Here is a 12,191-nt window from a genome sequence, read left to right on the forward strand (position 1 = left end):
GTAATGATGACAGCATTTTCATTTTGGGGTTATTTCTTTATAATTTTGTACTTTCTATATGCATTTAATTTATTATTTAGATTTAATTTGATTAATATTTTGAATTAGGTTAGATACATTTTTAATTATTTTGTTTTTTCATGTTATTTATTATTTAATATTGCTATTTAGGTTTGTTTTATTTATTTCCAGTCAATAATTTACTTAATAGCAGTGCTTCATCTTAAACTAAAAAAAAATTTGAATATAAAATAATAATAATAATAAACTGAAATAAGTTTAACTTTTTCAACTTATATTTACATTTTATTTCAGCTTTATTTCAATGAACAGAAACAAATAGTTTATATACATAAGTTTATATTTAACATACTAGTTATATATGCATATATTTCCATTGTATGAAAAAAAAACACTGTTCCACAAAAGAGGAGATAGTCATATATATATAAATATTATACATACATGCATACATACATGCATGCATATACACACATTTTTGATTGAGTTGTTGGTCTTTTTGGTCTTTTTGCTCTTTGTTGGCTTTGCATATTTGTCATTCTAATTTGCAATGCAGACTTTTACTAGATTTTTAAGTAATGTGGGATATTTCTAGAATTTTTTTGTGCATTTGCACTTATGAGGCACCACATTTGCTGATGTGGACCTGTCTTTGGCTCCACCCACTGTATTCACATGTGTAACCTCAATCACCCACAATGCCAGAGCTCAGAAATCTTCTCACATTAAGTTCTGACCATCAGCAGTGCTCACCTTCATCACAGACACCTGTTCTGCAGTCTGAACAGATAAGCTCAGGTATGCCTTATTATGATCTACATTACCATATCTACAGCCAGATTAGCAAATCAAACAATGCAAGTAATGCTTATCTTGTTTTTAAAATAATTTGATTCTAAACGCATTTTCTGTTAAATGGAAAGTTGTGACTGACTTTGCTGTTGAGTTTTGTGCTGTGCACTTCCAACCAGTATCACTTATTTATTAAAGATACTGTAGAAGGGGTTGTTTGCTTTGGATTTTGTGAGAATCTGGCTTAAATATTTAAATATGTTCTTGTGTGCATAGAATAAATGTTATTGTGATTGCAGTTTGATTCCCAAACACATTCAGAATGTATTTCTTAAATGTATTCAAATGTATTGTTTATATTGTCTTGAAACTGATGATATTCTATTGCAATTATTAAATAATACACATAATGCTATTAAAATGTCGTCTTGTTCTTATTGGCACAATTAAGGCATAATTTGGATGATTTCCTGCATTGCACCACACTTTAACATACAAATTAAAAAATAAAAATATATAAATATATTGAAAATATCATTATTATATACACAAGATTGTCCATGTTCATTCATTTTCCATAATTAATCATCTCGTTTTGATGCAGTACAAAAGGAGTTGCTGATAGACATGGAGAGCTCCGTTGAGCAGACTCGCTGGGTATCATCCTCCATGTTGGCATCAGAGGTAATGCCCACTTACCCACCTGACTCCAGCTATCTGGTCCACACTGAGGAGGGCTCGATGTTCCCCTGCACTGATGCGGATCAGAGCGGCTTGCCCTCTGTGTTCACCGGCCCCATCCATGGCCGCCCATCTGGAGCTTTTCAACACAGCACAGGTCAGTGACCCAGCGCACCATCAAAAAAGTATTGTGGTAGTATCATACAGGTATAGATTCACATGGTACTTTGATATACAGTACACTACCTACTGTTTTCTGTTTGAATATATTATCAAATTTATTTTAATCCTGAATTTTCATCATCATTACTCTAGTCTTAAGTCACATGATCCTTCAGAAATCATTCTAACATGCTGATTTGCTGCACAAGAAAAGTTTCTTATTATCAATGTTGAAAATGTTGTTCTACTTAATATTTTTGTGGAAACAGTGATGCATTTGTTTTCAATATTTTTTGATGGATAGAAAGTGCAAAAGAAGCGCATTTATTTTGTAACTTTTGTAACATTATAAATGTCTTTACTGTCCCTTTTGATAAATTTAACGAATTCTTGCTTAATAAAAGTATTAATTTCTTTAAAAAAAAAAGCTTACTGACCCAAAACTTTGGAACAGTAGTGTATACTGTAGCACTGAAATGTTACCATATTTATATATACCATGATATTTACATGATAACTTAAAGAACCAAAAGCTTATAGATAATATAAAAAGGACCCTCTAGTACAGAGAAATTAAATGTGAAAGTATGGGACTGTGTCAGTAAGTCAAATTATCTAGCCATTAAGTGAGTGAAACTAAAACAATTTCTGATTTAATTGTGCTTTTGTAACTTTGATGCACCAGATGAATGAACGAATGAATGACGCATTTATATAGCACTTTCATATGTACTACTGTACACCCAAAGCGCTTTACAATCATGTCGGGATCTCTCCTCAACCACCACCAGTGTGCAGCAGCCACAGTACAACGGCACCAGTGCGCTCTCACACACACACCAGCTACAGGTGGAGAGGAGAGAGAGTGATAGAGCCACTTCAATGGATGGGGAGTATTAGGAGGCCAGGGAATGTGGCCAGGACACCGGGGTTACACCCCTACTCTTTACGAGAAGTGCCATGGGATTTTTAATGACCACAGAGAGTCAGGACCTCGGTTGTACGTCTCATCTGAAGGACGGTGCTCGTTGACAGTGTAGTGTCCCCATCACTCTATTGGGGCGTTAGGACCCACACAGAGCACAGGGTGAGCGCCCCCTACTGGCCTCACTAACAACTCTTCCAGCAGCAACCTCGTTTTCTCAGGAGTCTCCCATTCCAGGTACTGTCCAGGCTCAATCCTGCTTAGCTTCAGTGGGCAACCAGTCTTGGGCTAGAGGGTGATATGGCTGCTGGCCATAACATCCAGATGTTAAACCCAAGCTAATATTTTAAAACTGATTTCATAAAAACTTCAGCACTGGTTATATTTCAAATGCATTGTCTTTTCAGAAGGACAAATGACCCTAGCTTTAACCAGGTACACTAAAATAAATGTCATTGGCTGGTTTAAGTAAAGGTTCAGTAAACAATTTTTATTTTTTTAATTTACAAAAAATGCAATTTTCTAGTTGACTCGGAAAGAGTTGGCATCTGCATTAAACTGTTACTTTTGAAATGTGATACAGTTGATGTCCAAATATGTTATACAATCCCTCCCTCTCTTCCTCAGTATATCCTGTTTACTCCTCTCCATTCCTCGGCAACCTGTCCTGGCTTGAAGGTTCAAACGGATCCTCTCTAACCAACCTCTTCCCATCATCCCCATCGTCCTGGCATGGCAGTGCATTTTCCAAGACGTCCTCCCCGTCCTTCCATGTCTCCACGTCCCTCACCTCTGCCAGGCCGCCTCTTTCTGCCCTTCCCTCCCCTATCCTGGACCAGAAGGAGAGTGTGAAAGGAGAGAGATTGAGTCCTCCTGGCGGAGACGAGGCATTTGGCGGGATGTTCCCTTTAAACCCTTCAGTGAGCGGTGTGTATGCTCACACACACTCCTCAAAAGCACACTCGCAGTCACTGGCCCACATCAGTCCCTACGGGAGCTTCACACAAGATTACAACTGTTCAGCTCTCTACGCTCCCACGTCCTTCTCACCGAAATTATGCAGCAAGATGAGATTCTCCCCTTTAGGTGAGGAAGCATCATAACAGTAATGTGGGGTGGCGCTGGCGTTGTCCTAGAGTCAAACCTTTCATGATGTGATTGTGTGTAATATAGCTGAATGTAAATGGTCTGCAAAGTTTTAAAGATCAAAGTTCAGGATACATTGAGTTATTGTCTCCCAAAAGAAAGAATCGATTCTGAGCTGCCTGAAACAAGTAGGTTTGAAACAAGTACATATAGGTTTGTTACAAATTTGCATAATGTCAATGGTCTTCTTTGGCTGCCCATGAACGACGTCTATTTTGACCCTCATACTCTGTAGTTGTAGCTGAAGCCTGGAATTGTTTGGTTTGTGTTTTTGACATGTCGAGAACACGCAGTTTTCTGCACTTCCAATGATTGAGCACTCCGGCTCGATTTGATACGGTAAAACCGACGGCATCGTTGCTGTTCGTATCACTGTAACTAGTGCTGAGGAATCCTCCAGAGCTGAAATAAAAATATGATAATGAGCGTATAATTTGAGGCACGTGCTGTAAGCTGTCGACCAATCACAACAGACTGGGCCATTTGACCAATCAGAGCGGAGTAGGTGTTTAGAAAGACTGAATCCTTGATCAAACCGGTTTTTAGACACTTTGAGAAAAGTGATGCTGCAACGTATATTATGAGAAAATTATTGTTTTTTTTTTACTTTGAATTAATGTAAACTTATTGTAGGAAACTTACAAAACAAAATTGGGAACCTCTAAAATAGCATCCAAACGAACAACACAAAATGCAGAACAATTAGAACTTTCCCATCCCAACAAATATAATACAGTGCATAGCATAAGTGAACACACCCATGATAAAGTTGACTAAAAAGAGGAATAAACAATCATCTTTTGGAAATTGATCTTAATGCCTTAATTAAAAAAATGAGGAAAAATCCAACCTTTAATGACACCCATATTCTTTGTGTATGAATAATGTATCGTAAATAAATAAATGTTCTTCCTTAAAATACAGGTTGCATAAGTCAGCACACCCCTATGTTAAATTCCCATAGAGTCAGGCAGATTTTTATTTTTAAAGGCCAGTTGTTTCATGGATCCGGGATAATATGCATCCTGATAAAGTTTCCTTGGCCTTTGGAATTAAAATATCCCCACATCATCACACACCCTTCACCATACCAAGAGATTGGCATGGTTTTATTTCAGTTGGGCTAATAGCTGGTTTGATTTGCATTGAGAGATGATCTTATGGAAAGTACCCCATGCCAATCTCTAGTTATGGTGAAGGGAATGTGATGATGTGTGATATTTTAATTCCAAAGGCCAAGGGAACTGAAAAAACAGGTTCTTGAATGACATTAGTCTGTTAACATTCTAGCTGGAACCTTTAGAGCGTAAGTTTCATTGTGTATTTTTGTTAAATTTGCAAATTAAACATCGTCTCCAATCTTTTGTGGTGATAGATACGCGTGAGTGTGTGAACTGTGGGGCCACTGCCACCCCTCTGTGGCGGCGTGATGGAACGGGCCACTACCTCTGCAATGCCTGCGGACTGTACCAAAAGATGAACAGACAGAACAGGCCTCTCATCCGACCCAAAAAGAGAATGGTACACCTCACCGATACTCAGTTTACTAATAATCAAAAGAAGTTACAAAGAAGGCTACTTTTATTTGATCATAAATACAGTAATCTATTTTAAAATGTAATTTATTCCAGTTATGCAAATGTGAATTTTCAAAATCATTATTCCACTCTTCAGTGTTACATGATCCTTCAGAAATGATTCTAATGTGCTGATTTGCTCTCAATATGATCAATGTTGAAAACAGTTGTGCTGCTTAATATTTTTGTGGAAACGGTGATTCATTTGTTTTGCAGGAATCTTTGATGAATAGAAAGTTAAAAAGAACAGTGTTTATTTAAAACAGAAATCTTTTTGTGATATTACTTTCACTTTTCTGTCACTGTTTATAAGACGTAGAGTGACCTGGCCTTCTTCTCTCTTTCTGTAGGTCATCAGTAAGCGAATAGGAACTCAATGTGTGAACTGCCAGACCAGCACCACCACACTGTGGAGACGCAACGCCAGCGGAGAGCCCGTGTGTAACGCTTGCGGACTCTATTTCAAGCTTCACAATGTGAGCAATCTCACTCATTTTACTTGACTGTTTTTGTATTAAAATGCCAAAATCTTATTCGGTTAATTTAGTGAAAGCTGATTTGTATAATTTTAGTGGACGAATTTGTGTTGTCACTCAAAACCTAGCAGTACATTTTTGGCAGCATTTGTGCTGTTACCTGATTTGCATAACTTATTTTTGTGGATCCAGTGCTAAAACAGTCCAAAATAATTGGAATTACTTCCTGGAATTCTGTGGCACTTTCAAAATACCATGTATCAACATTTCAACTAACCTTTTTCCACCAATTTCAACCCATTTGTCATTATTTTTGCAATTCCAATTGGTACAGCTAATGGCACAGGAATCACACATAGCAGCTCTAAAGGTGCTGTGTGTAATTTTGTGACTGTACTAAAGCATAGAAATACCATATGTTTGAAGACATTTAGAAAACATGCTAAACATGCTACAGCCAGTTATTTTACTTTGAAATATGCGTTCCGTGTCAAAGTCTGTTTTTGTTTTGATCCGTGTGAATCCGCACACTGCCAAATTACCCAATAGTATTTGAACTCTTCGGGTTTCCAGTTGGAGGAAAACACAACATATTGCAGCCATTGAAGCGAGCAAACAAACTGTCAGATACTGCAGATTCTACCTGACCTAAAAAAGCCTCGGCATCCATCTGAAAATCTTTATTAACGGGAGTAAACTAAAATGCGGATAAATCCACTCATCAGCTTACAGTGTGTAAGTCTCTTCACCTTCCATTGTCAGTTGCGCTCGCTCCTGTTGCGTGTCCTCAAATTGGAAACCCGCGTCGAGTATGAGGAGGACGGGGGAAACAACTCTCTCCAATATTTTGAATTTGGACTGCAGTACCTATTTCAACCACTAACTGTCAATATTACATACCGCACCTTTAACTGCAATTTTGTGCTAAATATTTTCAATCATACTCATCAGGTGAACAGACCGCTGACTATGAAGAAGGAAGGCATTCAGACACGCAACCGTAAAGTGTCCAGCAAGAGCAGAAAAGGAAAGAAGTTTAGCACTGCAGAGGAGAATCTCTATTGGGATTTTTCCAAGAATCCTGCCTCTGATCAGTATTTCGACATGTATCCTCAGAGTCCAGGAGCTCTGGGGGTCTATAGTCATTCTTCCCATTCACTGCCGCCCACAGCTGCCTTCCACAGCCATGGCCCCCTGCCTTACCCATACCACCCGTCGGCTGCCATTCTACCCAGCATGGTGTAAGAGGAACTGGACAAAAGACTATGTACAAAACACTCACAACTGCCCAGCCATCTGTTCAGATGCTCATCATAAACATACTTGAAAACTTTACAGATGTGGATGCATGAAATTGCATGAGGGGAATGTACAGTTGCCCTAAAAATATTTGGACATTAAAGTCACAAATTGAATATTTAAAAATGTCATTGCATTATAGGCAAAATATCAAACCAGGTGGCATTTATTTTAAATAAAGACACACTTATCAAGTTAGAAAAGCATCATGACACTTTGTGTTTGTGAATAATTAGTGGATTATTAAATTTATCAAAAGTGACAGTAAAGACATTTATAATGTTACAAAAGATTTCTATTTCAAATAAATGCTGTTCTTTTGAACTTTCTATATATCAAAGAATCCTGAAAAATATATCATGGTTTCTACGAACATGAAGCAGCACAACTGTTTTCAACATTGATAATAATCGGAAATGTTTCTCGAGCAGCAAATCTTCATATTAGAATGATTTCTGAAGGATCATGTGACTCTGAAAACTGGGGTAATGATGCTGAAAATTCAGCTTTGCATCACAGGAATAAATTACATTTTACAATATATTCAAATAAATAAATGAGTTATTTTAATCTGTAATAATATTTTTGATCAAATATATGCAGCCTTGGTGAGCATAAGAGACTACTTTCTAATACAACTAATAATCGTACTCGCCCCAAACATTTGTACAGTAGGTTATATATAGGCTACATTTATTTTTTTCAGTGTTTGTAACCACTTTTCTTTAACAACTTTCTTTTTTTTAGCATTTGTAACTGGTTTGTAACATTTGTAACTGTTGAATGTTTTTAAAGTGTTTTACATAAAATAAACGTTTTATGTGATCATATGAGCTTTTCTTTTTGCATTTGCTGTAATTGACATCAGACAGCCGAACTCAATTGAGAAGCCTAGAGACTCGCTTATTTTCATTCAAAACAGAGTCTCCGTATCGACACGGCGAGGCTCCTTAACATCACTGCATCTCAACAGACGTTTGAATCTGATGTTGCTGTTTTTCTATGGCACCATTGTGTGCTCTGCTGCTTGCTTGTATGAATTAGCTCGTAGTGGGAGTTAGACAGTTACAATGTGCAATGACAGCACATGCAAATCCAGCACTTTCCATAGTACAGCGTGCAGCTCTAAAATCATACAGAGTTCAGTGATGTCACACTCCACTAATCATAAGAGCTGTTCAGTGTTGGAAAACATTACTTCAACAGTATTTGCTTATCATGTGAAACATGTCATCTTTAATTTAGCTTAATCATAGCTAGTCATAACTTAGTTTTGCAAGTCAAAGTCAAATTGATAGATGTTCAACTTTCTTATTTCTCTCTGTAGAAATATTTGTGTGTGTGATTGATAAAATGTCTCTCTCTCTCTCTCAATTCAATTCAATTCAATTCCATTCAATTCAATTGAGCTTTATTGGCATGACTGTGTAAAATAGCACAATATTGCCAAAGCAATAGTAATATATAAACATGTAGATAAATAAAAGTGAACAATAAAAAAAATTTAAATTTTTTTTTCCATATTATGCATACATATATCACATTAAATAAAATAACAATAACAAAAATAAGTACAGAGAGCAGTTTAATGGGTAAGAGGGTTCAGCCCTTCTCCTTCATATGATGGCAGGAAGACACATACTGGACTGCCAACTGAATACACTCTTCTTTCTCTCCCAAAATATAAGACAGATTGTTTATGAGGCTCGCTTGTTGGAATTGAGGTATAATCTGTGCTATTTGTGTAAAATAAGCATCTCTGATGTTTTTATAGTTGCTGCACTCGGTGAGGAAGTGCAGCTCGTCCTCTACATCTCCATCAGTGCAGTGTGAACACAGTCTGAGCTCTCTCTCTCTCTCTCTCTCTCTCTCTCTCTCTCTCTCTCTCTCTCTCTCTCTCTCTCTCTCTCTCTCCATCAGTGCAGTGTGAACACAGTCTGAGCTCTCTCTCTCTCTCTCTCTCTCTCTCTCTCTCTCTCTCTCTCTCTCTCTCTCTCTCTCTCTCTCTCTCCATCAGTGCAGTGTGAACACAGTCTGAGCTCTCTCTCTCTCTCTCCATCAGTGCAGTGTGAACACAGTCTGAGCTCTCTCTCTCTCTCTCTCTCTCTCTCTCTCTCTCTCTCTCTCTCTCTCTCTCTCTCCATCAGTGCAGTGTGAACACAGTCTGAGCTCTCTCTCTCTCTCTCCATCAGTGCAGTGTGAACACAGTCTGAGCTCTCTCTCTCTCTCTCTCTCTCTCTCTCTCTCTCTCTCCATCAGTGCAGTGTGAACACAGTCTGAGCTCTCTCTCTCTCTCTCTCTCTCTCTCTCTCTCTCTCTCTCTCTCTCCATCAGTGCAGTGTGAACACAGTCTGAGCTCTCTCTCTCTCTCTCTCTCTCTCTCCATCAGTGCAGTGTGAACACAGTCTGAGCTCTCTCTCTATCTCTCTCTCTCTCTCTCTCTCTCTCTCTCCATCAGTGCAGTGTGAACACAGTCTGAGCTCTCTCTCTATCTCTCTCTCTCTCTCTCTCTCTCCATCAGTGCAGTGTGAACAGTCTGAGCTCTCTCTCTATCTCTCTCTCTCTCTCTCTCTCTCTCTCTCCATCAGTGCAGTGTGAACAGTCTGATCTCTCTCTCTCTCTCTCTCTCTCAGTGCAGTGTGAACACAGTCTGAGCTCTCTCTCTCTCTCTCTCTCTCTCTCTCTCTCTCTCTCTCTCTCTCTCTCTCTCTCTCTCCATCAGTGCAGTGTGAACACAGTCTGAGCTCTCTCTCTCTCTCTCTCTCCATCAGTGCAGTGTGAACACAGTCTGAGCTCTCTCTCTCTCTCTCTCTCTCTCTCTCCATCAGTGCAGTGTGAACACAGTCTGAGCTCTCTCTCTATCTCTCTCTCTCTCTCTCTCCATCAGTGCAGTGTGAACACAGTCTGAGCTCTCTCTCTATCTCTCTCTCTCTCTCTCTCCATCAGTGCAGTGTGAACACAGTCTGAGCTCTCTCTCTCTCTCTCTCTCTCTCTCTCTCTCTCTCTCTATCTCTCTCTCTCTCTCTCTCTCTCTCTCTCTCTCTCTCTCTCTCCATCAGTGCAGTGTGAACACAGTCTGAGCTCTCTCTCTCTCCAGCTCTGCTTGTGTCGGCCCGTCTCCACACACAGACTGTGGTCACTAATGCGATACTTTGTCAGGAGCTTTCGCTGACCATAGTTACTGATATCAGTCAGGTATGGTGCCAATTTATAATCAGACTTTATTTTGTGGAAATATTTTAATTTATTTAATTGTGTGACCTTTATCTGCCAATGGTGTATGTATTCTTCTTTGGTTATTTTCCCTATTTCTTTTACTTTTGAGTGTCTAAATTGAATTGATGAATTGAGTTGGTGTTTTTCCACTAAATGTATCATGGGGTCACTCTCTGTGTCCTGCCCTGTATCTGAGAGCGCAGTGATGGTAACTCTCTGTCGGCGCGTCTGATAGATGGAACCAGAACTTTACGGCTCTCTTCTGGATTTCAGACAGGAGAGGGAATCTGCCTAATTTTGCCCGGCAACCCAGACTTGGAGCATTTCTGTTAGTTCCCAGGATGTTCTTGCAGAACTCAAGGTGGTAAATTTCAGCGGGGGTTTTGTCCCAGGATTCATAATTTAATTTAAATTTGAGGCCCCAGATTTCACAGCCGTAAAGAAGGATGGGTTTGATGATGCTGTCAAAGATTTTCAGCCACAGTTTAATGGGTGGGTTAAATTTGAACAGGGGTTTTCTTATACTGTAATAAGCCCTACGTGCTTTATCAGTCAGATCTTTTATTTCTGTGTCAAATTTTCCAGAAGCTGAGATTGTCAGACCCAAATAATTATAACAGGTGACATGATTAAGAATTGTTCCCCCAAGTGTAAATTTGTATTTTTTGTCAGTAAGGCGAGGTTTTTTCTGAAAGATCATGATTTTGGACTTGTCCATGTTGATGGGTCTCTCTCTCTCTCTCTCTCTCTCTCTCTCTCTCTCTCTCTCTCTCTCTCTCTCTCTCTCTCTCTCTCTCTCTCTCTCTCTCTCCCTCTATATATATATATATATATATATATATATATATATATATATATATATATATATACATATATATGTATGGTGAAGCCAAATACAAATTTCCACCTTGTGCATAACAAAAGTAAATAACTAATCATGTCGCTTCCTAAACAGTACAGTATCGTTCTTGATATTCATTAAAACTACATATCTGCCATGTCAACTCTCGGAGTGTCTGGCATGGTAATGGCTATGACGATGTTAATATGTTTGGTCTTAGTGGAATAGATCTGCTACGCTGCTGCGGCGGCTGAGAAAGTACAGAACTTACTATAGCCAATACACACTTGACATCCTAACTGTGTGCAAGACATGCTGCTGTATGTACAATATAGGATACATGAATTACCCCTAGCTGATCTATAAAGGTGGAGCTGGGGAAGGTGGAGGGTTTCTGAAACAACACTGCACTGCTACAACAAATGCTGCCCAAGTATTTGAAGGTTGGGTAGAGGCTCATTGGCTACTGATACAGTGGGAACCAATCAGCTGTGCCCTATAGAGAATGATGTGATTGCAAGCATATTGAATTAAGGACCTATCAGCCTGCGCAGGCTAGAGTTTCATGACAGATCTTTGTATTTTTTGTGAGGATTGCCCGTGCAAAACTCACTGCACAATGATTGGATATTGTGTGGGGTTGCCAGGGTGTTGCTATGCAGTTGCTAATGTGTTCTGAGCGTTATTAAGATGTTGCTATGTGGTTGCTTTCCAGTCAAAAATCATAACGCTGACCAACCTGTCATCAGATTGAGTGTCAAGAAGGGCCCACGATATTCACCCAAACACATGCACAATATATTCCCAGCCTCTTTGAGTTAAAAAAAATTGGCATCGCTGAGTGAATTCTTCCATGCCGGTATGGAAAAACGGCTCAGCGGTGTGAAATATGGATTTGTGCCTCAGTTTTACTCTGGTTGGTGATGATATCTCTGATAGCGCCCCTCCCTCTCCTCCATCTGTTTCCATCTCTCACGGTTGACCACATAGCTCTGCTCCCTTGGCTTCTAGTGGAGCCTCATTGTGCAACGCAGGCGGCTTCTGGTTTTCCGGAC

The 12,191-nt window shown here is 39.1% G+C and overlaps 1 protein-coding gene across 1 annotated transcript; it reads left to right on the forward strand.

The window, feature by feature from the left end:
- The first annotated feature begins 625 nt into the window (after window positions 1-625).
- On the forward strand, window positions 626-7,907 carry gata1b (GATA binding protein 1b). The gene is made up of 6 exons (XM_077223138.1): window positions 626-819; window positions 1,418-1,651; window positions 3,209-3,667; window positions 5,103-5,248; window positions 5,655-5,780; window positions 6,732-7,907. The coding sequence occupies exons 1-6, from the start codon at window positions 720-722 to the stop codon at window positions 7,023-7,025; spliced, it is 1,359 nt and encodes a 452-aa protein (XP_077079253.1). The 5' UTR covers window positions 626-719; the 3' UTR covers window positions 7,026-7,907.
- Window positions 7,908-12,191: the final 4,284 nt, after the last annotated feature.

This window comes from Siphateles boraxobius, unplaced genomic scaffold (genome assembly GCF_051911475.1).
Source record: "Siphateles boraxobius isolate OS27281-9 unplaced genomic scaffold, OSU_SipBor_1 9, whole genome shotgun sequence".
In the NCBI taxonomy this organism is placed as follows: domain Eukaryota; kingdom Metazoa; phylum Chordata; class Actinopteri; order Cypriniformes; family Leuciscidae; genus Siphateles; species Siphateles boraxobius.

Excerpts from the sequence above, each read along its gene's own strand:
- gata1b (XM_077223138.1), top strand. The coding sequence starts at position 720 with ATGCCAGAGCTCAGAAATCTTCTCACATTAAGTTCTGACCATCAGCAG. Across the intron at positions 820-1,417 it reads GTCTGAACAGATAAGCTCAG|TACAAAAGGAGTTGCTGATA; the intron begins GTATGCCTTATT and ends GTTTTGATGCAG. Across the intron at positions 5,781-6,731 it reads TCTATTTCAAGCTTCACAAT|GTGAACAGACCGCTGACTAT; the intron begins GTGAGCAATCTC and ends CATACTCATCAG.